At 44.4% G+C, this 26,749-nt stretch overlaps 1 protein-coding gene across 3 annotated transcripts in view; it reads right to left on the minus strand.

Annotated features, from left to right (window-relative positions):
- Positions 1 to 26,749, minus strand: part of Rim (Rab3 interacting molecule) — a 180,041-nt gene that overhangs the window by 79,746 nt on the left and 73,546 nt on the right. For all 3 annotated transcript variants that reach the window (XM_080284281.1, XM_080284282.1, XM_080284280.1), the window contains exons 7-9: positions 26,136 to 26,269; positions 21,648 to 21,778; positions 20,917 to 21,082 (exon numbers count right to left, since the gene is read on the minus strand). In XM_080284281.1, the coding sequence (XP_080140407.1) occupies positions 20,917 to 21,082; positions 21,648 to 21,778; positions 26,136 to 26,269 (431 nt within the window). The remainder of the gene's footprint in view (positions 1 to 20,916; positions 21,083 to 21,647; positions 21,779 to 26,135; positions 26,270 to 26,749) is intronic.

Consider the following 26,749-nt stretch of genomic DNA (forward strand, 5'->3'; position numbering starts at 1 on the left):
TTTTTTTTACAAGTTTTTATTTCCGGTAATATTAAGTAGTCGTTTGGTATTCATAAACGGATAAATATGACATTGCTTTGTTTTACTAGAAAGATACATAAAAAGATAAACAGGACAGACAGACATACAGACAGACATAAATAGATATAGTTAGATAGACCAACAGATTGATTCCATGACTTCTCTTTTATTTTTTTTTCGTTACGGGGACGTCTTCATTCATTTTAATCGCACCGTAATCTCCACACGTTTATATTTAACATAGGAAGGGGTCAGAGCCTCCCTTAATTTCTCCGCAGATAATTTCTCCATAAATTCAATAAAATCGTTTCCTGTTTGCATGATGAAAATGTAAAATAAGTCATCGTCCACAAGGAGTTATTAATTACGCGAGACAAAGGAATGATCTGAAAATCTATACCTGTCTCTCACACTGGCGCCGACTAATTATAGCTCCGTGGATTGAAAAAGAATATGATATCCGACATTGTGTTTTGCCGCCGTCTCTCTCTCTCTCTCTCTCTCTCTCTCTCTCTCTCTCTCTCTCTCTCTCTCTCTCTCTCTCTCTCTCTCATTTCCGTATCGCTGTTTAGCAGTTGAGAATTACCAGTATCTGTCTGAATATTTGCATCTCCTTCTCTGTCTATCTATGTCTGTGCCTGTTATCCTCTCTGTGGCTGCAGATACGGATTTTCACCCTCATTACATCTCTGTCAGTCACTCTACATCTGTCTGTCTCTTTACATTTGTCTGTGTCTGTTGGCCTATATATCTGTCTATCTATCTATCTGTGCATCTATATTCTTTTTATCTATACCTATCTGTGTGTGTGTATATATATATATATATATATATATATATATTCTCCTCTCTTCCTGGCTACATATATATAAAACATTTTTCACCCCTCACTTGGCGACTGAGGCGACCGCACATGACTGGGCCAAGGATTAGGGATGAGGCTGCGAGTGTGGGATTAAGCCCAGAGAAGGGATTGTACAGCCCTGTGAGAGGGAGAGGAGGCAGAGTGAGAGGGAAGGGGGACTGAGTGAGAGGGGAAGCAGAGGGGAAGAAGTAGAGTGGGGGAGAAGTAAAGTAAGAGTGGGTGCAGAGTGAGAGAGGAGCAAAGATAAAGATGCAGAGTGATGGGGGGAGAAGAGTAAGAGTGCAGCAGAGTGAGAGGGGAAACAAAGTGAGAGGAGGAAATAGAGTGAGAGGGAAGGAAAGTTAGAAGGGAGGTAGAGTGAGAGGGAAAACAGAGTGAGAGGAAGTAGAGTGATAGAGGAAGCAGAGAGAGGGAGGAGAAGCAGAGTGAAAGTGGAACCAGAGAGAGGGGAAAGAAGCAGAGTGAAAGAGGAAGCAGAGAGAGAGAGAGAGAATAGCACAGTGAAAGTAAGTGAAAAGTGAGGGGAAGTAAGAGTTCAGAATGAAAATGAGGGGTAAAGGTGAGGAGTGAGAGTGAGAATACAGAATGAGAGTAAGGGGTGAGAAGTAGGCTGAGGATGACCGGTAAGATAAGGAGAGAGGGTGAGCGCAGAGTGAGGTAAGGGTGAGGTAGAGCGAGACTGAAGGGTGAGAAAGTGGGTGAGGATTGAGATAAGAGTGTGAAGAGAGGCTGAAGGGCTGGGGTACTGGTGAGGGTGAGGCGTGAGAGTGAGGGAAGGGAAAGATCTTGATGGGTGAGAGACTAGAGTGAGAGTGAGGAGTGAAGACAGAGGTGAAGGGTGAGAGTGCAGAGTGAGGGAGAGTAACAAGGATGAAGAGTGAGAGGTAAAGTGAGGGCGAGGGGTGAGTGAGAAGTGAGGGTGAGGTGCAACAGTGATGGGTTAGGATGAGGGATAAGGGTGAAGGTGAGAGTTTGGATAATCCTGGAGGAGTGTCGTGGCATTGGTGTCAGTGTGAGGGTCTTCATGCACCTTAGAACATATTACCTTCCCTTCTCCCTCCCTCCACCCCTTCCCCTCCTCCCCCCTCCTAACCCCCTCCCCCTCCTCCCTACTCCTCTTCCACTTACTCAGTTACCCCCTCTTCTTTACTACTGACCCTATCCATTCCCTCCCCCCCTCCCTCTCGTTGCATACATCCACTATTACCCAGCCATTCTCATCATTCTGTTCTGTCCAGTAATCCTCCCTCTCTCCCCAGTCTTCTCTCATTCTCACACATTCACCCTCTCTCTCTCTCTCTCTCTCTCTCTCTCTCTCTCTCTCTCTCCCTGTTTCCGTTCATCCTATCCACTCAGACGTCATCATCTTTCCTCTTCTCTTACTTCCTTACTCTCCTTATTTCCCCCATTGCCAGGATGTAGATTCTTCCACGTGCACCACCCTTCCACCTGTATTTCTTAGTACTTGCATTCACCAGCCTTCCACTTCCTTACCACCCACCGCTTCCACATGTGTCCTCCCACCTGACCACACGTTCCCCCGATGGATTCACCTCTTCACCCATTGGCTTCTACTGATACAGCCATCCACCAGTCTCCATCCACCCACTCACCTGTCAAAACCACACCAACGCACTCCCTCAATCCACCCACCACCTCCTTCCACCTACGCACTCCGCCATCCGTTCACCCACCGTCCACCTATGAGCTATACCTTCTCTATCTATCCAGCCACTCAACTTTCGGCCCATCTATCCACTCAGTCATCCCCCCACCCTATCCACTCCCTCCAGCCGGTCACTCTTTCCGGGCTCTCCACCTGACTAATCTGTCCACCATTCACACCCTCCACCCACGCATTCCCTGTGTCCACCGCACTTTCTTTCTCCACCTGGCATATTCAGTCCATTCATCTCTCTCTCTCTCTCTCTCTCTCTCTCTGTTTATACATCTTTCTCTCCTGCTGATGGACAGGTTGGCAAGGGGGGGAAGGTGTGCACATTGGAGGGTGGAGGAGGAAGAGAACTGTTTGTGGGGGAGAGAGAGAGAGAGAGAGAGAGAGAGAGAGAGAGAGAGAGAGAGAGCAGTGGAAAATCTAAAATCTTTGGGTGTGCACTTTGACCTTTTAGCGGTGTGTAAGGTCGAAGTGCAAGTGGTGTCCTTAAGGGCCCTGCTCACTCCTCACTCTTCATTCCTCCTCCTCACTCCTCATTCCTCATCCCCCATTCCGCACCTACACTCATTCTTCACCCATACTCCTCATTCCTCACCTTCACTCCTCATTCCTCACCTTAACTCCTGATTCCCCACCTTCTTTCCTCATTCTTCACCTTCACTTCTCATTCCTACACTCTTCATTCCTGGCCCCATACTCCTCATTCCTCACCTTCACTCCTCATTCCTCACCTTAACTCCTGATTCCCCACCTTCTTTCCTCATTCTTCACCTTCACTTCTCATTCCTACACTCTTCATTCCTGGCCTTCTTCATTCCTCGCCCTCACTCTCCATCCCTCGCTGTTACTCTTCATTCCTTACCCTCACTCCTCATTCCTTACCTCTCATTCCTCGTTCTTCACCTCTCATTCCTCACTCCGTCTTTTTTCATTCCTTACTCCTCATTTTTCACCGCATCGTCTGTCCTCACCTCACATTCTTCTTGCCTCATTCTCCATTCCTCACATCTCACGCGTCATTTGTAGTCACTTCTCATTCTGTATTTCTAGTCTTCTCTCACTTCTCGTTGCTTTCCTCACTCTTTTTTATACTTGTCATTCTTTATTCCTCTCTCCTTATACATCATTCCATTGCGTCTCCTTACTCCTCACTCCAGTGTAGTCCTCACTCCTCATTCCATAGTCTAGCCGTTTCTCCTCACGCCCTGCTTCCTTCCTAACATCTTATTATTTTGCTGTAACTCCTCACTTTTACTCACATCATTTCATTCTCTCTCTCTCTCTCTCTCTCTCTCTCTCTCTCTCTCTTTGTTTCTCTCTCTCTCTCTCTCTCTCTCTCTCTCTCTCTCTCTCTCTCTCTCTCTCTCTCTCTCTCTCTCTCTCTCTCTCTCTCTCTCTCTCTCTCTCTCTCAAGTTTTTCGTTTCCTATTTCGTACCAGTTCCCATTCCTCCTCCCTTCCACCACATGTACTCTTGCTCTTTTTCGCTTCCTCTTCCTCTACATTCCTCCCCAATATGTCCCACGTCCACCCCATACCTCCCCAACTTGATCCTCTTCCTCCCCATTCTTTCCTGGTCAGTTCATCATCCTCCCCTTTCTTTCTCAGTCTGCATCTCATCCTCCTCATTTTCCCCCAACCTGTTCCTTTTCCTGTACAGTCTATCTTCCTCTCCTCCATCCTTCTTCCACGTCTTCCTTACTCCTCCTCAACCTTTTCTTTTTCCCTCTTGTCCTCTTCCGCCTTCTCCATAACTTTCGTTCCTTACCTATCCCAACGCTCTTCCTCGTCGTCCCCCTCCCCTCAGCTCGCACAGTGGAGGTAGGAGGCGGAGGAGGAGGAAGGAGAGGGGGAAGTGAAGGAGGAGAAAAGAGGAAGAGAGGGGGAGAAACAAAGAGGAGGGGAGGAAAGAGGGAAAGACAGCAGTGAAAGGAATAGAGGAAAGAGAAACCAAGGGAAGGGTGAAGAGAGGAAGAGGACAGGAAAGGAAAAAGCAGGAGGGGAATGGAGAGGAACAGAAATAAAGGATAAGTGGGAGAGAGAGAAGCCATATAAAAGGGAGGGAGGAGAGAAGAGAAGGGGGAAGAGAGAGAGGAACCAAAGGGAGGGAGGGAGGAGGGGAGAAGAGAGAGACCGGGAGAAATCAAAAGGAGGGAGGGAGGAATGGAGAAAAGGGGAGAGAGAGAAACCACTGGGAGGAAGGAAGAATGGGAGAGAAGAAGGGAGGAATCTCACTTAACCCTTGGGAGCGTTTGAGCATAATTCCGGAGTCTCCTTGTCATTAATCCACAACTTGCACCATTAGAGGGGCCCGGACGAGTATAAAACTGGTTGCAATTATCAGCCAGAGAGAGAGGGAAGCAGGGGGGAAGATAGGGAGGGAGGAAGATAGGTAGGGAGAGAGGGAGGGGGGAAGGGAGGAAGCAAAAGTGGGGGACGCGGGGAAGATGCAAAACGAGAGAGAGAGAGAGAGAGAATGTATAGAGGAAGGAAGAGTGGGAGAGAAGAGGCTGAAGTGGCAGAGAGGTAGGAAGGGTGCTGCAGTGGAAGGAAGGAGGAAGTTAATACATAAATTAATACGGAACACAAATACAGGATCATTGACGAAATATAAAGCGTTACCCACACATTTGCGAGTAGTACGAAGGGTAAAGATATGTTCCAGTTTTTGCCAGAGAAGTGCTGGAGAGGGACGCCTTCATGTGGTGGCACCCATATTACCAGACGGCTCCACTGCCAGGGTATGCAAATGTCCCTCTACTCCCTATCCCCGGAAAGAATGGTGCACTGCAGGAATAGGGTAGCATCAGCCTGCAGTATACTAGGTTCAAGGTTCACTTTTCAGACGAGCCTGGAGCCACAACAACAACAATAACAACTACAACAGCAATGACGACGACAACAACAACAATTCAGGGCGTTAACTACCTTGCAACTTTTTTCTTTTTTTTCAAGTATACGCGCCAGACTATTTTCTTTCCCTTTAGAGCGATCCCTGCACTGAAAGGGGAGACTGAGGTAAAAAACCCAGGATCTATTCATACACGGATGAATACTTGAACGAGGACATGGGCGTGTGCATACTGAACAAAGGTCGTGGCGCGGCTTAGTGAAGAAGGTCAGTAGAAGATGGAAAATTACACAGGCCGCTTGATCGAGGTGTATTTCAGCCCCTTCTAGATTTTGCCAGGCCTCCATTAACCCCTTCACACCGAGGGGTCGTTTTCTGTGTTAAATAGTCACACCGGTAACAAGTACGTTCTCGGGCCGAATGTTATAAAGCCCTTAAGTTCAAAGAGCTTCACGTAAGATGAGTACAGGCACTGGAGGATGCATAGTAAAAATTAAGTCAATAAAACTAAAATACCGTAAGTAAAGGTACACGAGAGTAAAATAAAGTAAAAATCACACGTATTGAAGGGGTTGAGTTGTTGTTCGGCCAGCCCTTAACCCATTCCAGCCGATGACACTGCCCCAAGAAAATACGTCTCTCTCTCTCTCTCTCTCTCTCTCTAAACATAGTACTATGCAGTGCGAGTACTGTGTCGAGCCACCCTCCCTCCACGTCTTAAAATACACTTCCTCTTTTAGTAACAGTGAAAATAGTACCGTGAAATTATTGTGCATGTGCCGTAGAGCCTGGCCTTGCAGTACACCTAAATATAGTACAGTAAGTGGTGGCTGCGGGGAAAATATACCCTGATGATTACGCTTTTAAAATATAGATTCTTGGCTTAATTTCAGAGGCCCCCTAAAAACACAGTAGCAAGAAACTGTTATCAGAAGCTATTACTGTAATGAGTGACTCCATCCCCCCCTCTTCTTCTGAACCCTCCCTCTCTGTGAACCTCCCCTTCTCTGAACTCTCTCCCCTCTGAACCACCCTCTTTGAGCTTCCCGTTCTGAACTCCCTTCCCTCTGAACCACCCTCTGTGAACCTCCCCTTCTCTGAACTCTATCCTCTCTGAACCACTCTCTGTGGACCTCCAATTCTCAGGCCTCTCTCCCCTCTGAACCTCCCCAGTGAACCTCTGAACTCGCTCCCCTTTGATCCACCGTATCTTTAAACACCATCCTCTGAACCTCCTTTCTCTGAACGCACATCTTTCTGAACCCCCTCCCTCAATCCTCCCCATCTCTCTGCGTCCCTCCTCTATGAACCTTCCCTTCTCTCAACTCTCTTCTCTCTGAACCCCCTTTCTCAGACCACCCCCTTCTCTGTACGCCTACTCTCCTTTCTGACGTACAGCAATGATGATTAAGGAAGCACTTTAACATGAAACAGTCTCGCAATGGCTTCTTGGTACATACATCAAGAGAACACTGACGGGTATTATAAAGGAAATGAAGTGTAATGCAGTTCCTTTTTCATGGCTGCAATAAAGTCAAGGGTAGAAATGGGGAATAAATGATGATGCAGTACCTTTCTCCTGACTTGTATAAACGGACAGTCTAGCGTAAGAGGCAGGAACGATGTGTGAAGGAATGAAGTGTGCTGGAGTACTTTTCTCTTCGTTGATAAGTAGTAAAATGAAGGGTAATAGTGGGGAATAAAGTGTGATGCAGTATACCTTTCTCCTGCCAGCTCAAAAAGTCAACATGGGGTAATAGAAAGGACGAATGTGTGATAGTTCCTTTTCGCATAGGTGATACAGAAGTAAAATAAAGTAAAAATGAATGAAAGGGTGATGGATTACATACCTCCGGGTTAATATGCTAAGAGGTACTGTACTATTTTTACATTAACTTGGCCCTAAAGTGACATCTCTTCATCCTGAATACTGAACTATGACAACAGATTAACTTTAGAACATGATGCTAGTCATAAAAAAGTGCTTTGAAAAGGATATTGACAGTAGTATCGTCTTTTTCTACTATTGAGCTCCCCGGTACTTGAAAAATGCTGCAAAATGGTGAAAACCGGGGCCAAGTTAGAGTAAAAGCAATATAGTAAGGAATAAAATGCAATTCTGTATACCTTTCTCCTGGTTGATAGTATCGTGTGTAATGCAATACCATGCTCTCGGTTGCTGATGTATTCATTGAGGAATGACAGCTGACAGAAGGTATAATAGAGCAGTAACGAATACAATATGATGCGGTATACCTTTCTCTTGGCTGCTGAGCGTTGGAGCAGGTACTTGCCCAGGTAATACTGGGGTCTGCCGAGTTGGTGGTGGGGGTGGTGGTGGTGATGGTGGTGGTGGTGGTGGTGGGGTGGCATGGTGGGGGAGGTCAGGTCGGGAGGTGAGGGACGCCCGCTTCCGTTCTCTACCATGCTGACCCCACCGTATAACTACCCCTCACCATGGCAACTCCCGCTCGTTCGCTTACAGTATCAAAGTATGGTTCTCATGACAGGCCGGTCTTACTTTGCCACCATCTGTTTGGCATTCGACATTTTGATTTGGGTAGGAATTAGCAAAATATGAAACTAGCCTTAAAATTAAATAAAAAATAAAATAATGGGTGCTCAGGAGGGCACGAAGCCAGGCCGCCGTAGTTCATATAATTTAAGACCCGACTCAGCCCTACTTCCTTGGCAGCGTTGTAGATGATAAAGAACAATTTGTATTCGAATCGTGTTAGTATAGTTAGTATACGCTCTCCTCCGCTGTCCAGAGATCCGAACGCTATTGATCGCTAATGGATGAACCAAGATCGAGCATGTTTTCTAATCCTCAGAAAGCCAGAGGTATTTTGACAGGACGTGTACAAGATTCCTTTATATTTATCTGCCCACACGATCATTCGGTAGCAAACAAAACGACAGGTAGTCAGGTAATCATCTAGCTTTATAATGTCGACTACTTGCACATAACGGGCTTTAGGCAATATGATCATCGTCTGTAGGTGCACCTTGTTTCTGTAACTGACTCAGCGACAGAATAAACGCATTCAGTGTAGAAGAAATATATAAGTATGAAAACATATGCATCACACATCATGAAGACTCTCTGCGGACTCTCAGATTTGGTACAATATAAGTAAACAAACTATGTATAATGTGTGTGTGTGTGTGTGTGTGTGTGTGTGTGTGTGTGTGTGTGTGTGTGTGTGTGTGTTTTACAGAAAAATAGTGAAAAACTTAAGAAGTGAAATATAAATATATCCTACTTGCAGTCTAAGCTACAAGCTTCCTCAGTCTAGTGCATCCGTTCAGCTTGTACAATATTTAAAAGAATATACGTGTCAGTCAGTTCGGATCTTTCACTAGTTTCCATTATGTTTACGGTACTAAAGTCAGTTGAGGCTCTTTAGCAAAGGCTATAATTTCTCTTCCAATTTCTTGTCATCAACTCTTTTGCATAATTCATTCCATCATGTTTTGATGCTTCATAACCTATTATTTTCCTTACCATTTTTCGGTCATTCCATTTGAGTACTCTAAATCTCACCCTCTTCTTCACTCCCTCTTCTCTCCACTCCAAGGCGAATGTTTTCACCTGTACCCACTACCCTGTCTCTCATTTTCTTACGTTTCTTTTCATACTCTTCTTTGACATCAATATACAAATCTTACATTTCCGTTCTCTCTTTATTCACCTCTACCCATCTCCCCCAGTGTCTCTTCTCCCTTTTCTTGTCCCGTTCCCATTATCACCTTCTTTTACCTTTGTCTCTCCCTCCCTCCTTCCTTCCTTGATTTTTTGTTAACCTTCCTCCTTCCAGTACCCTTGCCTCCATTTCCCTGCCTCCAATCCCCTTCCCTCCCACCTTCCCATCTTCTTGCATCCGCCCCTCCTTCCCTGCCTCTTCCTTTGCTTGGCTTCTCTCTACACCATGGCCCCTTCCTTCCTAGCCCCCCCCCCCGTTCTCCCTGCTTCCTTCCTTTTTGTCTCCTTTCTCATTGCTTCCCTTCCCTCCTTGCGCCACTTCTTGCCTTCCTCCTCCTTGTTCCCCTTCTCCTTGCCTGCCTCCTTGTCCCACCTTCTCTTTTCCCCCCTTCCCTTTATGCCTCCTTTCCTTCTTTGCGTCCCTTCTCCTTGCCTCCCTTCTCCTTGTTCCTCCTTTCCTTGCCTCCCTCATCCCTGCCGCCCATCTCCTTGTCCCTCTTCTTGCCTCTCTCCTTCTTGTCTCCCTCCTTCCTTCCCTCCTCAACTCTAACCTCTCCCCACTCCCCTGGGCGCCCCTGCCCCGGCCACACAAAAACTGGGAAGTAATGTCCAAAGAATCCTAATTAAGACCAGACACTAACACGGGCCTCAGTTCCTCTCCCACTCACCCAGTTTCGTGCTAATGACGTTTCGCACAAAAAATTAAAACGTTTCCTTGTATATACAGTATAATAACGTTTAGATTAAAAAAAAAAAAAAAGTCCTTTATAATAGTACATATGTATAATGTCAAAAATATACGACATACTAGTATATAATAGGGTGCGCTCCTGAAATTCACATGAAATATATTTGACGTTAGGAAACGTAGTTTAATATTCTTTTGTATTTCATTCCTTACTGTAACAGTGCCTCTGTGGTGTTTAAAGTTTGGCACGCGATATTCTGTAACGCTCCGTATGGATTCGGTCGTTGTTGATACGCACAAGTAGCATACGGAAGTCCATATCCTTCCTGTTTCATTCGAACTGCGCACAATTACTCTCAAGTGGTTTGGGAACAATTCAAACGCTGGCAACAAATATACGCACGAAATTTGGCGCGTAAAGTCTGGTACAGTCTTAAATACGCACGAGGTTTGGCGCGCAGTCTGGTACGCATTTTAATAAGCACGAGGTTGGCGCGTAAATGTCTGGTACACATTGAACACCTTCAGGAACTGAAGAGTTACTAAGCTGAGGATAATCGTTTGACGGAGTACAGCACTAGAGTATTCCTGACAGTGCAAGGGCCAATGGTACCTGTCTTAACACTTAGGCTCCTATGACTCGTGTGAAAATTTCGTGGAGTAAAATAGAATACTAGAGCTGTCCCCGCCATGAAAGGGTTAAATTCCTTTCGTAAATCACTTGTGAACGTGTTTCTATACTGGCATTTGCGTCTCCTGGAATTCACATTTTGTCGTATATTAATGCAAGGAGTCATTCTTCGTTGTCAGAGAAAGAGGGGGGGGGGTAAATAAGAAACAGGAGAATTGAGGGGGGAGAGAGAGAGAGAGAGAGAGAATTAAACCATCAAACTCAGAGTTGAGTGAGAGCAATATGAGAAAGACTGAATGGTGAATGAGTGTGAATAACTTGAAACGAAAGCAGAGTGTGAGCAAAGGGGTGAAAGTTGAGAATACGAGGAAAAGATGAAAGTGAGATTAAAATAGAGAGAGAGAGAGAGAGAGAGAGAGAGAGAGAGAGAGAGAGAGAGGTTTAAAGCCTGGACCCTAGTCTGAGGGAAACCCCGTCATCAGACACTAATTTTGGAAGGCTTCACCACCCTAGTTTTTCCTCTTCTTCCCACACCCTTATCCATCCCCCGTCCCCTCAACCCTCCGCTTCCCCCTCCCTCGTTCATTCCTACTCCCTAGTCTTTCACTCCTCCGACTCTTCCCTCCCTTCACACCCCTAGCCTTCCGCTTCACTCCCTTCTCACCCCTAGTCTTCCCTTTCACTCTATACACTTCCCTCTTCCTCATAACCTTTTCCCACTTAACGGTACTTGTACTCCACTCTTCACCTCCCCTCCCTTCACTCACCTCTTCTCCCTCGCCTCTTCTCTATGCCAAGCCCTACCCATCATCTTCTCCCTACCCATCGCCCTCCCTTACAGCCACCATTCCCCTTATCTCCCTTTCACCCTCACACCATCTGTCCTTCTATGCCTACCCTTCCTTCTCCCTTCCATTACCCTTCTCCCCCTACTTTCTTACCCTTCTCTATAGCCCCACCATTCCCCCCTCCCCATCCCTTCACCCCAGACCTAACTCTGCTGTCTCCCCTCCCTCCATCTTACCGTCACTTTCACGCTTCCCCTCCGCCATCGGGATATTCTTCTCTATCGCCTTCCTTCTTCCCATTTATGTTCTCTCTCTCTCTACCCATCCTTCCCTCCTCAATCGCTCCCTCCTTCCCTTCACCCTGCCCTTCCACCGCCCTTCCCTAACTATGCTTGCTCCTCATCCATCCTTTATCTTCTTTCCCCTCTCTCACCATTCTTTCTCCCCTCCCTCCTTCTTTCCCTCACTCCGCCCCTTCCCCACCGTTCCCTCTCTATTCTTTAATCCTCCCCTCCCCTTATCCCCCTTCCCCTCTCTCGCTCGTCCTCCCCAGACACTTCATTTTTCCTTTGGTTATCTTTCGGTCTCCCCTCAGTTCCTCTTTCGTTATTACCTAACCTCAGTTTTAAATCATCATCTATCTTCTCCATCCTTTTCTTAATACTGCCTTTTATCCATTATTATATATCATTTGTCTTCGCCCTCTTTACATTCTTAGCGTTTCTGAACCACAACTCATTTCTCTTCCAAACCTTTACTCAGCCTTTCATAGCCCTCTGAGGCACCTGTAACTCACTCAGCTAATTGAAATAGTCTGACGTAGCTGGAACAGAATACTTGAGCTTTCGTGACAAGAGAAAGTTAGTGGTGACGGTTTTTCCCTTCTCAGTCCTGGAACTCACTCTCAGTTAAATAAAATCGTCTGGCGTTAGCTGGCGTTCTCCCGATCATGAGAGGCTTAAAATTTTCTACCTCCACTCCTGGACCCCTTGCTTTCCTCTTTCTAATCGTACTGTTTCTATTTCTTTACATCCCCCCATTCCGTTTTCTTCCTTCCATTCTTTTCCTCACTACTTGCCTTCCAGCCTCCCTCTTCCTCTTATTTCTTTTCGTCTTTCTCCTTCCTCTCCTTCTACCTTGACTTTCCTCATTTCTTCAGTCCTCCCCCCCGCCCCTTCATCATTTTTCCTGTCCTCACCATCTCTTCAATTTCCGTCTTTCCCTTTTCTATCCCCCTTCTTACTTTCCGAAGTTCGTCCTCTTCCTCTTCCATTTCATTTTTTATATCCACTTTTCCTCTTCATCCTGCCTTTTCCTTACTGTCTACCTCCTTGCACTCTGTTTTTTTTTCTCCCCCTCCCCTCCTGATTGCGTGAACTCCACCTTCTCATTTTCTATATTATTTCATGTTTTGCTTTTTTTTTTTTTAATTCTCCTCTTCTTCACCCTCTCCTATCTCGTCTTCTCCCTTTTCTTATCCTTCTGTTCCCCACTCTCTTACATACAGATTCTCCAGTTTTCTCTTCCTCATCCTCTCGTACCTCAAGATCCCTCTTCTCATATTTCCCTTCTTTATCCTTCATTACCTCCAAATCTACCGTCTTTTCTATCCATCCTCACCCTCATTTACCCTCTGATCTACACGTTCTTCTCATCCTCCCATGTCCTTACCCCCTGTCTTCTCTAGCTTTTCTTAGTTCTTTATTTATCCACACTCTCTTACCCCCCTGATCTTCCCACTTCTGTTCTCGTCCTTTCCTTCCTTAATCCTCACACTTTTACTTCACTTGTCTCCATTCCTCCTCCCCTTTCTCACTCACTCACTTCCAAATCTTCCCTCTCTTCTTTCCATTTTTGCATTTCCCCGCCTCCCTCCTGTTCTTGCCCACGCCACGCCACAATACACTATACCGCCTAAGAGGAAGCATAGCACTAGCACAACACGTATGAAAAATGCAAGAACAGGCCAGACTAAAGAGGCACGAAGGTAGGAGCAAGAGAGAGAGAGAGAGCGGGGGGGGGGGGAAGGCAACCTGGAGTAAAGTAAGGAGGAAACCGAGTAGAAATAAGTGGAAGTGTATTGGAGGGAAAGAAGGATAAAAGGAAGGAAGGATGGAGGGAAGGAGGGATGGATAGAGAAGCATAGCGGAGGGAAAGGGGTTGGGGGCTGGATAGGCAACCCCAAGTGAAGTAGAAAAGATACAGAAATAGAACTGTGCTGACTCAGTACGGTAATATTGCATAAATTACCACAAGTAGCAAATTTTATTTCAATTTGGCACAGTGTCGTTATTTAGAGATCGTTATTACTCACATATTCACAGTTTTTCCGTAACATGGTTGGCGCTAACATTTGTAATTTATGAAACATCAAAATAACCACTTTGCCTCATATCTCATGTTTAACTCTGTTTCATTCTACCATATTCAGACCGTGCTCAGGCGTCGCATAAGTAATGTTTCGTTAATACGAGCCATGTGCATCTTCTTGACCACTCACCAATGCACATGCTGCATTAAAGTTTCTGTGTACCATTATTGAGCACTTTACATCGTCAGTCTTATTGGTGCATATTTTATAGAAAAGCTTATATACAACTATTAGCACTGTGGATCTTATCATCCCAGTCTCACCCGTGCATATATTGTAATCGGTTTCTGTGCACGACTGTTAGCACTGTGCACCTGTAGTCTCAATGTATGTACAGCTACTAGCAAGGCGCATATTATCATCCCAGCCTAAAATGTGCACATATTGTAACAGTTTTGAACGACTATAAGTTAATGTGCATCTTATTCGTCTCGCTGTGCATATATTGTTATAGTTACTGTGTATAATTAGCAGTGTGCACCTGGGAGTCTCACCAGTGCAGTCATAGTTTGTTCACTATTACCACTGTGCCAGTCTCACCAGCGTACGTACTGCAGTAAAGCTGTAGTGTACTAACGTTAGCACTGTACACCTTCTCCCTGTGTTAGCAATGCACATAATATTCCGAGTTTGCCGAGTGAGTTTCCGCTTCCCGAAGGACACGTCAATAAAACGCATGTACGAACCCGGCCAAACGCATAGACGCACAGCCAATACAGGGACAGGGAGGAGGATTGGGAGGGGGAGAGGTAGAATTTGTGTTTTAGTGTGCATTATTCTGCTTCTGTTAACGGATGACAGTGGCAGGAACAGGATTCAGTAAATTTTTTACAAGCCGAAGCATCACCCTGTCCTCCCTTATCGCTCTTATTCCCAACCACTGTTGTACAAAAAATCTTTAAAGCGACAAGTCTGTGTGTGTGTGTGTGTGTGTGTGTGTGTGTGTGAGAGTGTGTGTGTGTGTGTGTGTGTGTGTGTGTGTGTGTGTGTGTGTGTGTGTGTGTGTGTGTGTGTGTGTGTGTGCTCTTATTCTCTCTCCCTCGATGTCTGCACCAACACCACCTCACACGCAAAGGGATTTTATTATATACATCCCCCCTTCTTTTTCTTCGTCCCCCAGCGCTTTGATTCCATGATCTTCGTCAGAGTGTTTTTAAAGGGGCAGAATCCAGGCCGGCGTCGGGTGTGGATAGAGAGGGAGAACTGGGAGGACCTTAGGAAGCCAGGCGTCGGACATACACACAACACTGTAGCCCGGCGACGACTGAGCACGGGAAGCTAAACTCACCCCCCTCTTCCATTCCTCTCCCTCCCGCCTTTGGGCTGCCAGATGCCTCGAGTTGCTCGATTCATTTATTGATGCCTTTTTTCTCTCTGCTGCTTTGACTCAATGCCTCTCACGTTTCATTCACTTATTCCTTATCTCCTATTTGTATGCTTCTCTGATTTTGTTTCCCTCACATTTCATTCACATATTCGTCGTCTCAATTTTTCTCTCTACCTTTTCCAACCTATGCCTTTCTTACGTGTCATTCACTTCTTCCTTGTCATTCTTCTTTTCTGCTTCTTGTGCGAGGTATTTGTCGTTTTTCAGTTAATTACTCTCTTGCTTGGTAGTTGTTCAACGTTCTCGTTTATAATTTTCATTCTTATATTTAGCGTTCTCCCAGTTTTGCTGGTCATGCTCCTCTCAAATATCATTCACTTCTTCCATATTCGTCTCTGCCAGAGTCCATAGGATTTGTCGTTATTTGCTCATTTACAATCTCTCTCGTTGATTTAAGTTCAACATAGTCCTTTTTACTTATTCTTATTTTCGATGTATTTTTAAATATAATTTTCCTCTTCATACATTAACCCTTTCATGATTGGGATAATTTTCGCATTATATTCCAGTTAACGCCAGACGATTTCATTCACCAGGTAATGAGAATGAGACTTTGAGTGTTAATCTTTATTTGAACAAAATTGTACTTTTTTTCACTGATTTTCCCACTACCTTCATTTACTCTCCCGTAAACCAACATTTTTCGTCATGCTTGATAAGGAGTTGCAGGGAAGGTAATCAGTCCTCATTATCAGCCGTATTATAAGTGGCATAGGAGGCTTCGAGCACCTTCTTCTTAGCGATTTATTCAGCACATTACACCTCAGTATCCTCTTATGTTTGCAAACCTTGTCGATGTTAGAAGGATATAAGTAACGTACAAGGGAATGTAAAGGTGTAATATGGGAAATAAATCGACAAGGAAGACGTGCTGCCAAGCCTGCTGTGCTAGTTAGAATCCGGGCTCTTAAGTCAAAATTGTGTGCAGTAATATTACAACGTTTTTCTCGCAGTCGGTATAGCAAATTGCTGTAAACTGGCAAATCACCATCACGGTCAGCAGTGGAACTTTTACCTTTTCAATCCTATGACGGCCTTTATACGTATGACACACACTGCTATTAAATTTAGCAGTGTTCGAAGTGGAGGGAATACATATCACCATAAATAACCTCTTCACACTGAATAAAACCATTACGTAGCTGCTTGAATAAAACACAAATTATGTTCTTAACCTGAATTGCTTAACACGCAGCGCATTTTTTTTTTTTTCTAACCTGAAGCTCCCTGACTCCTCTGACCCCAGCTGATGACCAATTGCTGATTGGTTGGTTGGTTTTAGAGGTAACCAGGGAGACTCTTCCCCCCCCCCCATAGCTAACTTCATCGAATCCCAAACAATCACAGCTTAATCCCCTAGATTATCGTATTTTTACATTTCATTCATCCTAACAGCAGTCGATGTTACTCACTTCGTGGTAGATATCTTGAAGGCTTAGTGGAGTAAATGAAGGCGATTTACTCGTACTCTCTCTCTCTCTCTGCTATAAAAAAAAGATAATCGTCAAAATCAGACCACCTACCATAGAAAAGGCGAATGTGAAATACGGGCTAGAACAAGGACCTAATGCGCTGTGAGAGAGTTGTGGGAGAGGCTAGAGGTTCACTGTTGTCTGGCAGCATCGTGTATCTTTAGTACCAGGGCGGTGCCGGAATTACACACCCCTCCCTTCTCTCTCTCTCTCTCTCTCTCTCTCTCTCTCTCTCTCTCACACACACACACACACACACACACACACATTGCACGTGGTTCCTCAGAAAGCCAATCAGGTTTCCCAAAGTCAGCAAATTGTTCACCAAAACCATAAATAACTGTCATCAGCCTAACTCGCATGCCATTGACCCCGTCACTACCATAACGTATTTACTCTCATATTCCTTTAATGCCAGAGATTAATTTTAAGAAGGCCTTAAGGTAGTGAAAAGAAATTAATAAAGACTTTACCAAATCCCTCCAGTTCCAAAATCTCTAATAATCTGAATATAATCGTCCAAAGATCGCAGTAATAAAGTATCCTCGTACTGAAGGGGCTATACTCATTTACTTTAAGTTGGCCTAAAATTACCTTCCCTCCATGCTGAGTTCTAGCAGTATACTAACACACAGAAATGGTACTAATCACGAAGAAGTGCTGTGGGAGGAATGTAGAGCCGTTATACTGGATTTTTCTGCTATCGAGCTACATGAAATCACCTGCAAAACGACGAAAATCTGAGCCAAGTTTGTGTAAAAGAACTGTAGGCGTAAGATTTACTACTGCACAACTTTTTGCTTGGAATATGAGCCTGCACACCTTTCTGCTTGGAATGTGAAGTTCTGTCAACGTTTGGCCATATTCTTGGTGGCTTTGGAGATTTCTTGAAACCTTTTCCCCAGCGATTTATTTTGTACAGTACACCTCAAAATCCTGTTGAATGATAGCTTACCGATAGAAACTACTCGTATGTCGATATTAAAACGATATTAATAACATGCTAGAGTGTTAAGGTGCATATTCAAAATAAATCGCCATAGAAGTGGTGCCTCGAAGCCTCCTATGCTAAAGCACGTCCCAGTTAAGTCGAGGTAATGAAACATGGGTAGAGAATCCCGTAGAGTATTGGTCGACGTGTAAGCTTCCTTGTATTTTTTTCCTGTTACTGCTTCCCATCGCATTTCTTTTCCTTTTTTTTTTTTTTTTCTTTCTTTCTTTGTTATTTATCGCCTCTTTTGTAATGTCTGTATGCTGTCTTTTACTGTCTTTGATATTTGATGAGCCCGGATCTAAGAATCAATCCATTTTGTGAGTGGGAGACGTTTGCCTTTGACTTCAGAACTGGATATTGTTTATTTTACATTCGTTGGAATTATTATTATGTTTGTTAGTGATAGTAGTAGTAGTAGTAGTAGTAATAACAATAATAATAATAATAATAATAATATTATTATTATTATTATTATTATTAATTATTATTATTATTATTATTATTAATTATTATTATCATTGTTATTTATGATCATTACAGTAATAGTGCAGTTGTTGCTGCTGGAATGACTACCAATACTTTCCTTCAGTTACATTCCATTGCTCCTTCACAACAAGACATTCTTCCTATTAGTTTATGAAAATCATCTTGAGACAAAAAAAAAAAAAACTATTGAAAGGGACTAAGGACACTGTTTCTAATCCCTTCACTATGAGAGGGTTTTCGTGAGCTAAATAAAATCGTCTAGCAGAGGCAAGTATGAAACAAAAGATGACATTACCGCCCTTTTTTTTAGCTTCTTAAAAAAAATCTTGTGACAGCACCAACCCTTTAGAGCAGTGATTCCCAGCCAGGGTTCCGCAAGAAATTATGAAATAAGTATATAAAAATGAAGAAATAAAATAAGTAAACTGAAATATAGTTTTAATAAAATTATCAGGCTCAAAACCAATATATATATATATATATATGTAGGCTATACTCATACACTGTAGGTAGGGGTTCCTGGTATATGGAATATTGTTTCAGGGGTTCCTCCAAGGTGTAAATGTTGGGAATCACTGCTCTAGATCCACTTCTTCTCCCCCCCCCTCTCCCTTTCTCCATCTCCCTCCCCTCTCCGTCCTTCCTTCTCCCTCCCCTCCTTCCTCCTCCATCCTTCACCCCCTCCGTCTATTTTTCCTTCCACTCGTCTGTAAAACTCCCTCCATTCCCCTCACCCTTTCCTTACCCTCCTCTCCATCCCCTTCCTTTCCTCCATCCCTCTCTCCCTTCTTCATCGTCTTCTCATTGCCTCCCTCCATCCTTTCCCCACTTTCCATTTCCCCATGCCTTTATATACCTCCTCCATCCCCCCTCCCCCTTCTCTTCTCCTCTTCTACCTCTCCTCCCCTCCCATCCTTCCCTTCCCCTCCTCTAAGAACCTCTTCTTTCTCTCCCCTATAAACCTCCTCCTTCCCCCTCCCCTCGCTGTAAACCTCTTCCATCCCCTGCCCCTTCCCCTCCCCTATAAACCTCCCCCTCCCCTCCCCCTTCCCCCGCTCAGCTGACCCCGCCTTCGTATTGACCAGGCCAAGACTTGTACGTACTTCACCAAGATACCCTAGTTTCCGACATGACCCCCTCCCCTACCCCTCTATTCCCTCCCCCCTCCCCTAACCCCCCTCCCCCCTCTACCCCCACCCCTTCCCTTCCTCCCCAAACCCCCCTCTCCTCTGCCCCTACCCTCTCCCTTCCAGCCCTTTCCCCTCTTCCCTTCTCCCCTCCACCCCCTTCCTCACCATTCCTTTTCCTCACACTTCCTCCTCCTTCCCACTCCCATCCTCACCCTTGCACCCCTACTCTCTTCCTTTGGTCTTTTAGTTCTCCACATCCCTCTCCCCTTGCACCTCCTTTCCCCTCTCCTTCTCCCCTTCCCCTTCCCTTCTCCCTCGTCCCTTCCTCACTCCTCCCTCTCCCTTTATAGTTTGTTTTTCATATTATGGTTGTTCCCCATTTTAATGCTGATTTTATCCACGTATGTGTTGGTGATATTGTTTGGTATTATTATCCCCTCTCTCTCTCTCTCTCTCCCTCTCTCTCTCTCTCTCTCTCTCTCTCTCTCTCACACACACACACACACACACACACACACACAGCTACAACCCTTCAACCGGATGACTTCTTTTACATTTTATCTTTGCTGTCACCACACGATATATTCCACTTTGGAAAAATGAATCGAGCTGAAGGAGTTACATACAACCCCCATTAACAGCCTCACAACACGAGGTTTCCCCCTGAGCTTAATAAATTCGACTATTGGAAGCAAGAATAAAACGACACTGACAGCATCGTAAAAGAGAGGTAAATCAACTGCACTTAATCCCTCTCAAGAAAATATCCATGTTTGTTATATCATCCTCCTCAAATTAATCGGGAGTGTTATCAGCCCTATTCATAAATCGCCCAGTACTTCGTTCATAATAGATTTTCTCGTAGCTCCATGGCAGAGAAAGACAACGCTACAGATCTGCATCCTTTCCATAGTGCTGCTTTGTGACTAGCACCATGTTCTAGTGTTAATGTACTGTAACAACTCTGCTTTCAAGATAGGGAGAAGACAGTTTTAGGCCAAGTTAAACTGAAAAGAGTATAGTGTTATCCCATTCCCACCTTATTGCAGTTACAGTTATTATCCTATCCAGCCCGTACATACTTCTACAAGTCCACTTTTTATCCCACTTGTCTTCCACTGCCCAGCCCTTATTCCAGTCCACTTATCTCTTTCCCATCTTACTTCCATACTTTTCCCCATTCCCCTCCCAACATAATCCTTCCTCCTCCCTCTCTTCATCCTAGCCCACTTTCCTCTCAGTCCCCTACCTTTACCCCTTCTGTTCCCATAACTTTATCCCATCCCACTCCCTTCCATTATCTAATTATATTTCTCTCTCATCATACCATCCCACTTGCATAACTTTCCCCACTTCCTTCCATTCCCCTCCCATCATCTCATCCCACTTCCCATACATTCCTTTCCTCTGCCTAATCCCATGTCAGACCCATTCCCTTCCATCCCGTCTTCTCTCCCAATCCCATAGCTTTAACCCATCCCACTCCGCTCATAATCCACCCCATCTTCCTATCCCGTAAATTTACCCCATCCACCATCCTTCCTAATCAACCCTATTTTCCCAACCCAGTTCCCTTCCAACTTTACATTTTTACTCCGTCCCACTTCCCTCTCAATCCACCCCTGGTCCCATCCCAGTTCTCTTCCACTCCCACACCCCTCCCAGTCAACCCACATTCCTCTTCTAATCCACCCCACCTATCCATCCCACAAATTTTTCTCATCCCACTCCCCCTCCCCCACTTTTCTTCCGGTCCCACAGCTTTACCCCAACCCACTCCCCTCTCAATCCACCCCTAGTTCGATCCCCTTTCCCATCTAATCCAGTCCCCAATCCCAATCCCTCCACTTACCTCGCCCAGGAAGTCGTTGGCGCCGTATCTGTCATAGTCCCACAGCGTAATCTCAAGGGAGCGCGTCTTCACCTCAGCCCGCCTCAGGGGAGAGTACACGAAGGTCTGGTTCCAGCGCGGCTCCAGGCTGTTGGCAATGGCTTTGGTGCGGCGCTTGGACTTCTCGCTGTGGTGGGGCAGAGATAGGCGTGAGGTTTGAGGAGAGAGAGAGAGAGAGAGTTTTGTTTTTTTCTTCGCTTTTATTCACTGATACTGGGAGACACTGACACTCAAATTGGGAGATAAAAAATGAAAACTGCATTTCAGCAAAAACAGTCGCCATTAGTGGATGCAGGATGACGTTGCTGAACTGAGAAGTGAGATAATAGTAATAGAACAAAAATGACGGCCTTTTTCGGTGGAGGGGAGGGAACAAAACTCAAAAACCGACAGGGCCGAATGGAGAGAAATAAACAAGAGTGACACATACACCGACAGAATAAAAGCAGAGTTAGATGAGGCACTTAAAACACACACACACACACACACACACACACACACACACACACACACACACACACACACACACACACACACACACACACACACACACACACACACACACACACACACACACACACCTAGAGGATTACGTGGAATGGAAAGATCTCGAATACAGCTCCTTTAAAGATCATCATCATCATCATCATCATCATCATCATCAACCTTTATCCCAGTGTCTCCCCACCCACCTTCGGTCCGGGAGGAGGAACATCTTGGCGTATGGGTTCCTTGGCGCTCCATTGAGTCTCGGCGGGAGCTCCACGGCACTCACTATCGTCACCACCAGCTGCTGATTCATCGCCTCGAACCACAACTTGAGCTGCAGAGAGAAAGAATATAGAAATTAGAACACGTTAACTTTTTTCTTGTACGGTATTGATAGTAGTAGTGTAGTTTTTTTCGTACTGGTGTTCTTGGTATTGTTATTGGTGTTTTTGTACTGTTATTATTGTGTTGTATTGTATTTGATGTTCTTGTTGTCATTAAGAACTCCACGTTCTGTGGAGTTCTTGATATTGTAGATATTATTTCTTTTTTCTTTGGGGGGAGGGGAGATCTAGAAGGCTGGCATACCAAGACCGTTGGAGATAGACTCGACATTTTCAGGAGTGATGAATCTGATCTTGGTTGTAGGCTTCTTCTGGCACAATTTTTTTTTCCTAGCACTAGCGCCGCACAAGCGCGTTGTATGTAATTTTTTTCAGTTTTTGTTTTCCTGCGCAGAAAAATTACTGAATCCATTAATGTTCCAAAATGTAGTCGTCAACATATACCTGTGCACCTGGGTTATGATAACTGAGATCCAACAAATACTTTCTGAGATGTTCGGGAAAATCAAAATGGTCACCTCATGCCTGGAAGTGCTAAATCGATAATATTTGACCGATTTTAACTAAATTCTGTGGAAATGCAGTGGGTCATGAATGAATATGATTTGCAGTTATGAAGACCTTGACCTTAATCTCAAGGTCACAGGTCAAAATCCGTAAAAAATTTTTAGTCATACCAGAAGTCCCATAATATTAGGCCTACAATGATAACAAAAGTATTTTCATCTGGAATGTGGAGTCCTTTGAATTTTGTTCAGCCGTTTCAGAATTCTAGTTTATATTGTTATTTTCATCACTGCTGTTGTCGTTATTGTGTAATCGTTGGTACTGTTTTGTCATTATTGTCTCTGAGGTCATGTTTTTGTTTTGTTGTAATCTGTTCTAGTGTTTTGGCGACGTCGTTAGACAATATTTGCTTTTATTACCCGTTTTTCTTTCTTTTTCATTTTTTCTTGTCTGGACGCTCTACTCCTCACCTTGCCCTAGGGTGGGAAAGGAGGTCCGGATAATGATGATGATGAAATTGCTTTTTTAATATATGGCAGTGCTGTTACTCGTATTGTAATCGTTGGTATCGTAGTTATTATTATTATTATTATTATTATTATTATTATTATTATTATTATTATTATTACTGGTGTTGTTGCTGTATTGTTCGTAATGTTAACACTATTGTACTGTTTTCGTTGATATTGGTGTCGATTCCATTGTCGTGATTATCAGTGGTATTTTTGTTGCTGCTATAGCTATTTCTGGTAGTGCAGGCCTAGTTGTTTTTGTTAGTATTGTTGTGGTAGTTCTCGTCCGTATTGTTATTGCTTTTGTTTTTACTAGCATTGTTGTTGTTGGTATTGGCGTTGTGCTTGTTTGTGGTTGTGACGAGAACAGAATAATCCAGGTAGGATTGATGAGGCAGTCTGTATCTCTGACCTTTACCTGCCCTGTTGTTCTCTTCCCTCCCCCTCCCCCACCAGCACCAACACTGCAACCTGTATTTCATTATTTCGTGATTTCTGGTCGTATTGTTGGCACAGAGAAATACACACTACCTCAGGTACATAATTCACCTTGTATTTTGAAACTGTTCTGCCTGCCTACATTCCTGCGCGCTCACATCGACCCGTATTAATATTTTGTAATAACGTATTTGGGGGGGAAATGTGCTACCGCAGTCAAGGCCGTGCACACGGGGGGAGGGTTAACCCTCCCATTTGGAAAGAGCGAAATATTCGAATTAAATTTTTACTAAAAACGCAACTCATTAAATGAAATCCTATTAATGTTACGAGATAGAAATATAGTAGAAAGTTATAAAGCTCTACAAAATTGAAGGGGTGGTTGGGGTTTATTGCTCACGTAATGCCATTCAGGGATGAGCGAGGCTGGTCACTAATCTTAAATGCCAGGACCAACCTGCCTAGCCCCGGGCTCCCACAAAATAGTAAAAAGCGAACAGTCTCGCTCTCCAAGGTGTGAATTCATAAGAAACGGGAAATGAAACCATTTTCTCTGAAAAGAACGAAGGGGTAACTTCTTTAGACGCGAGACTTTCTGCCGGCTTTTCCTCGAAGTCTTTGATTTTGCCCCCTCGCGTTTCCATCCGTGTCGCTCACTTACAGGAAAACCAATTCAGTTAAACGACCGTTCTTAACGTACATCTGACCCTTAACATGAAGGACAAAATAAGAGGAAATATGGGAAAACGGCGGATGATTTAAGAGGAGTCTGTGGGTCCCGGACTCAATTCCTACTTTTTTTTTTTTTCAGATAAGTATTTTCGTGGGACACCATAAGGGTAGAAAACACTGGTTTTGTTAGTACAGACTCGTAATAAGCACTCGTAATAAACATAGATACGGAATGGAAAAGGAAGCGCATGTTTGCCAGTACCTTCTTGCATGAACCCTGTTAATAATGCTTTGTCACATTTAGGTAAAGAAATACTAGATATTACCTATTATTGCACGCTGGGGGAGCGTGTTTAAAGCAATACTGGACACCCCCGTTTACTAAAAACTGGATCCGCCCAGAGAGAGAGAGAGAGAGAGAGAGAGAGAGAGTCAGGCAAGTAAACAAGCCACGTCAGAAGTGTCAACACGAAGATATGAATGGGCGGGAGAGGAAGGTGTTGTCTTAACTCCTGCAACACGGTGATTTATTCTTCATTTCTTTCATGCCATATCCAAGAGAGTGGAAGACTAAAATGTCTCAAATCATAATGAAATATATACAGATAAAAGAGGAGTGAAAGAACGACTTTAAATTTAGAAATAATAGTGGGAGGAAGAAAATAATGTGGTAGAAAAGGAAGCGGGAATAAAATGTTAAAAGACGTCATCATAATGACAGGGTTGAAAGAGAAGCCTATCTGTCTATCTATGTAATAGTCTCCTCAGCTGAGCGGAGAAATATTATTTATATACCATATATATATATATATATATATATATATATATATATATATATATATATATATATATATATATTTCTCCATTCAGCTGATGAGACCAATGCATGTAACAGACCAGGTTTTTCTGCTGAATCTGGACTAGCATAGCAGCAGGCTGGTCAAAGGTCTGCTGCATGCCTGCTGTGGAGTTCAGGGTGTATGCATAAGCGACGCTGAGAAGCAGCACAAACCTTCTGTGCAACGGAGAGTGACTTTTTGCACTGATATTTAAAAAACAGACCGTGAGAAAGTGAGCCTTTAGGCCGGTAGGGGGGTTGCCCGACCCTCTCGACCCCCCCCCTCTCTGGTCAAGACCTGTAGACCACTTCAGCCGTGTGTGTGTGTGTGTGTGTGTGTGTGTGTGTGTGTGTGTGTGTGTGTGTGTGTGAATTAACGTCCTTCTTGCTTCATTATCCCTCCTGAATAAAAACATATCTTAGTTCCTGAAGGGAATATGATCGACAGTTTACTTTCATGTTAACATCTTACAGTCTTCCCCCATTGCCCATTCTGCGTGAAAAACCTATCAATCTATAGCAGGTGCCTCAGTCCCGTAAGAGATGGCCACAAGCAAATCGCCTACATGTCGCCCTGTCCTCTGCCATTTCTTTGCCCTCCTCCAAAAATAGATAAATAAATGTTTATTTTTATAAGGAATGCAGTTGTAATTTTTTTTCCAGGAACAAAACATGGGAAGGTTCTGCACTCTTCCTTTCCTTGCCCTTCTGTAAACCCCTTGTGATAATTTTTTCTCGTAAGTAAGGTGTGTTTTTAGCCGAAGAACAAGATAAAGGAAAATACAGTTGAAACGTAGTGGGATCGTATTTATAAAGGATCTTAACCAGTTCTCAATATAAGCAAATGTCTTCTCAGCAGTGCATTATTGTAGGGAATTATTTTGCTTTGTCATGTTTTCTACTGTAAGTCACTCTGGTTTGGCTGTAGAATGTTTGGTAAGTGTGTCAGTGAGGATAAAAGTATGGAGAAGCGATGTTATAGACTCTCAAGAAGATTGTTGTTGTGCTTTGTAGCTTTATTGGTGAAGATTAACGTATGAAAGGACAGTCTTGTTATATTCACTCTAGTTTGATTGTGAGATGTTTGGTATCTGTATAAGTGAATGAGCAATCTTATTCACAACTTAGGGACGTATTCTAACTGTCATCGTGAGGCTTCGTGACATCTCATCCTTAGCTTTTTATTTTGCATATTACGTCTTAACATCCTCTTATACGCCGTTAACCGTATAGCATTTTAAATCTGTAATTTGCATCAGTTATATACAAGAGGATACTGGCGTGTAACAGAGTAAATCACAAAGAAAGAGGTGTTACGCAATATCCAAAGCCGTTTAGCACAATGGTACTTATGCTTATGAAAGTTTGGGCTGTGCTGACCTGTAGTTTGCCGATGATGGAAGGCGAGTGGGTCCTGAGGCGGTAGGTGTCGGGTGAGCCGGGCGAGGTGATGGTCACGCTGGGTCGTCGGTCGTGCCCAGGTTCTGATAACTTGCGGGGATCGTACCCTTCACCTGGGGGCACGAGAGGAGGGGAATTAGCGATGTGGGGGTTAGTGGTTAGTGGTGGAACGTGGTTGGTAGGTCAGGGTAGGTTAGGCAGGAATGAAGGGTGAAAAGGGAGGGGGTATGGTAGTGTAGGTTGGGAAAGTATGGAGGGGGAGGGGGAGAGGTTGGGGTAGGGTGGTATAGGTAGGGCAAGAATGGGGGGCGGGAGGGGGAGGGGCAGGTGGATGATAGTGTAAGTAGGACAGGAATGCAGAGGAGACGTGAGAGGACGTGCATGAAGACTGGTGGAGAGGGGTAGTTTTTAGGAGTATTAGTTTTCACCTGGAGACACAACAGGGTCCTTAGGGATCAGTGATGGGATGTTAGGAGGATAGAGGGAGGGGGTTAGAGTAGAATTGGTGGAGCAGAATGGAGGAAGGATAGGGGTGAGAGAGGATTGGAGTTTGATGGGAATCGCCGGGGGCACAACTAGAGATCAGGGAGGGG

Source organism: Coenobita brevimanus, chromosome 101 (assembly GCF_032717465.1).
Source record: "Coenobita brevimanus isolate Jiangsu-jjx chromosome 101, ASM3271746v2, whole genome shotgun sequence".
Classification (NCBI taxonomy): Eukaryota; Metazoa; Arthropoda; class Malacostraca; order Decapoda; family Coenobitidae; genus Coenobita; species Coenobita brevimanus.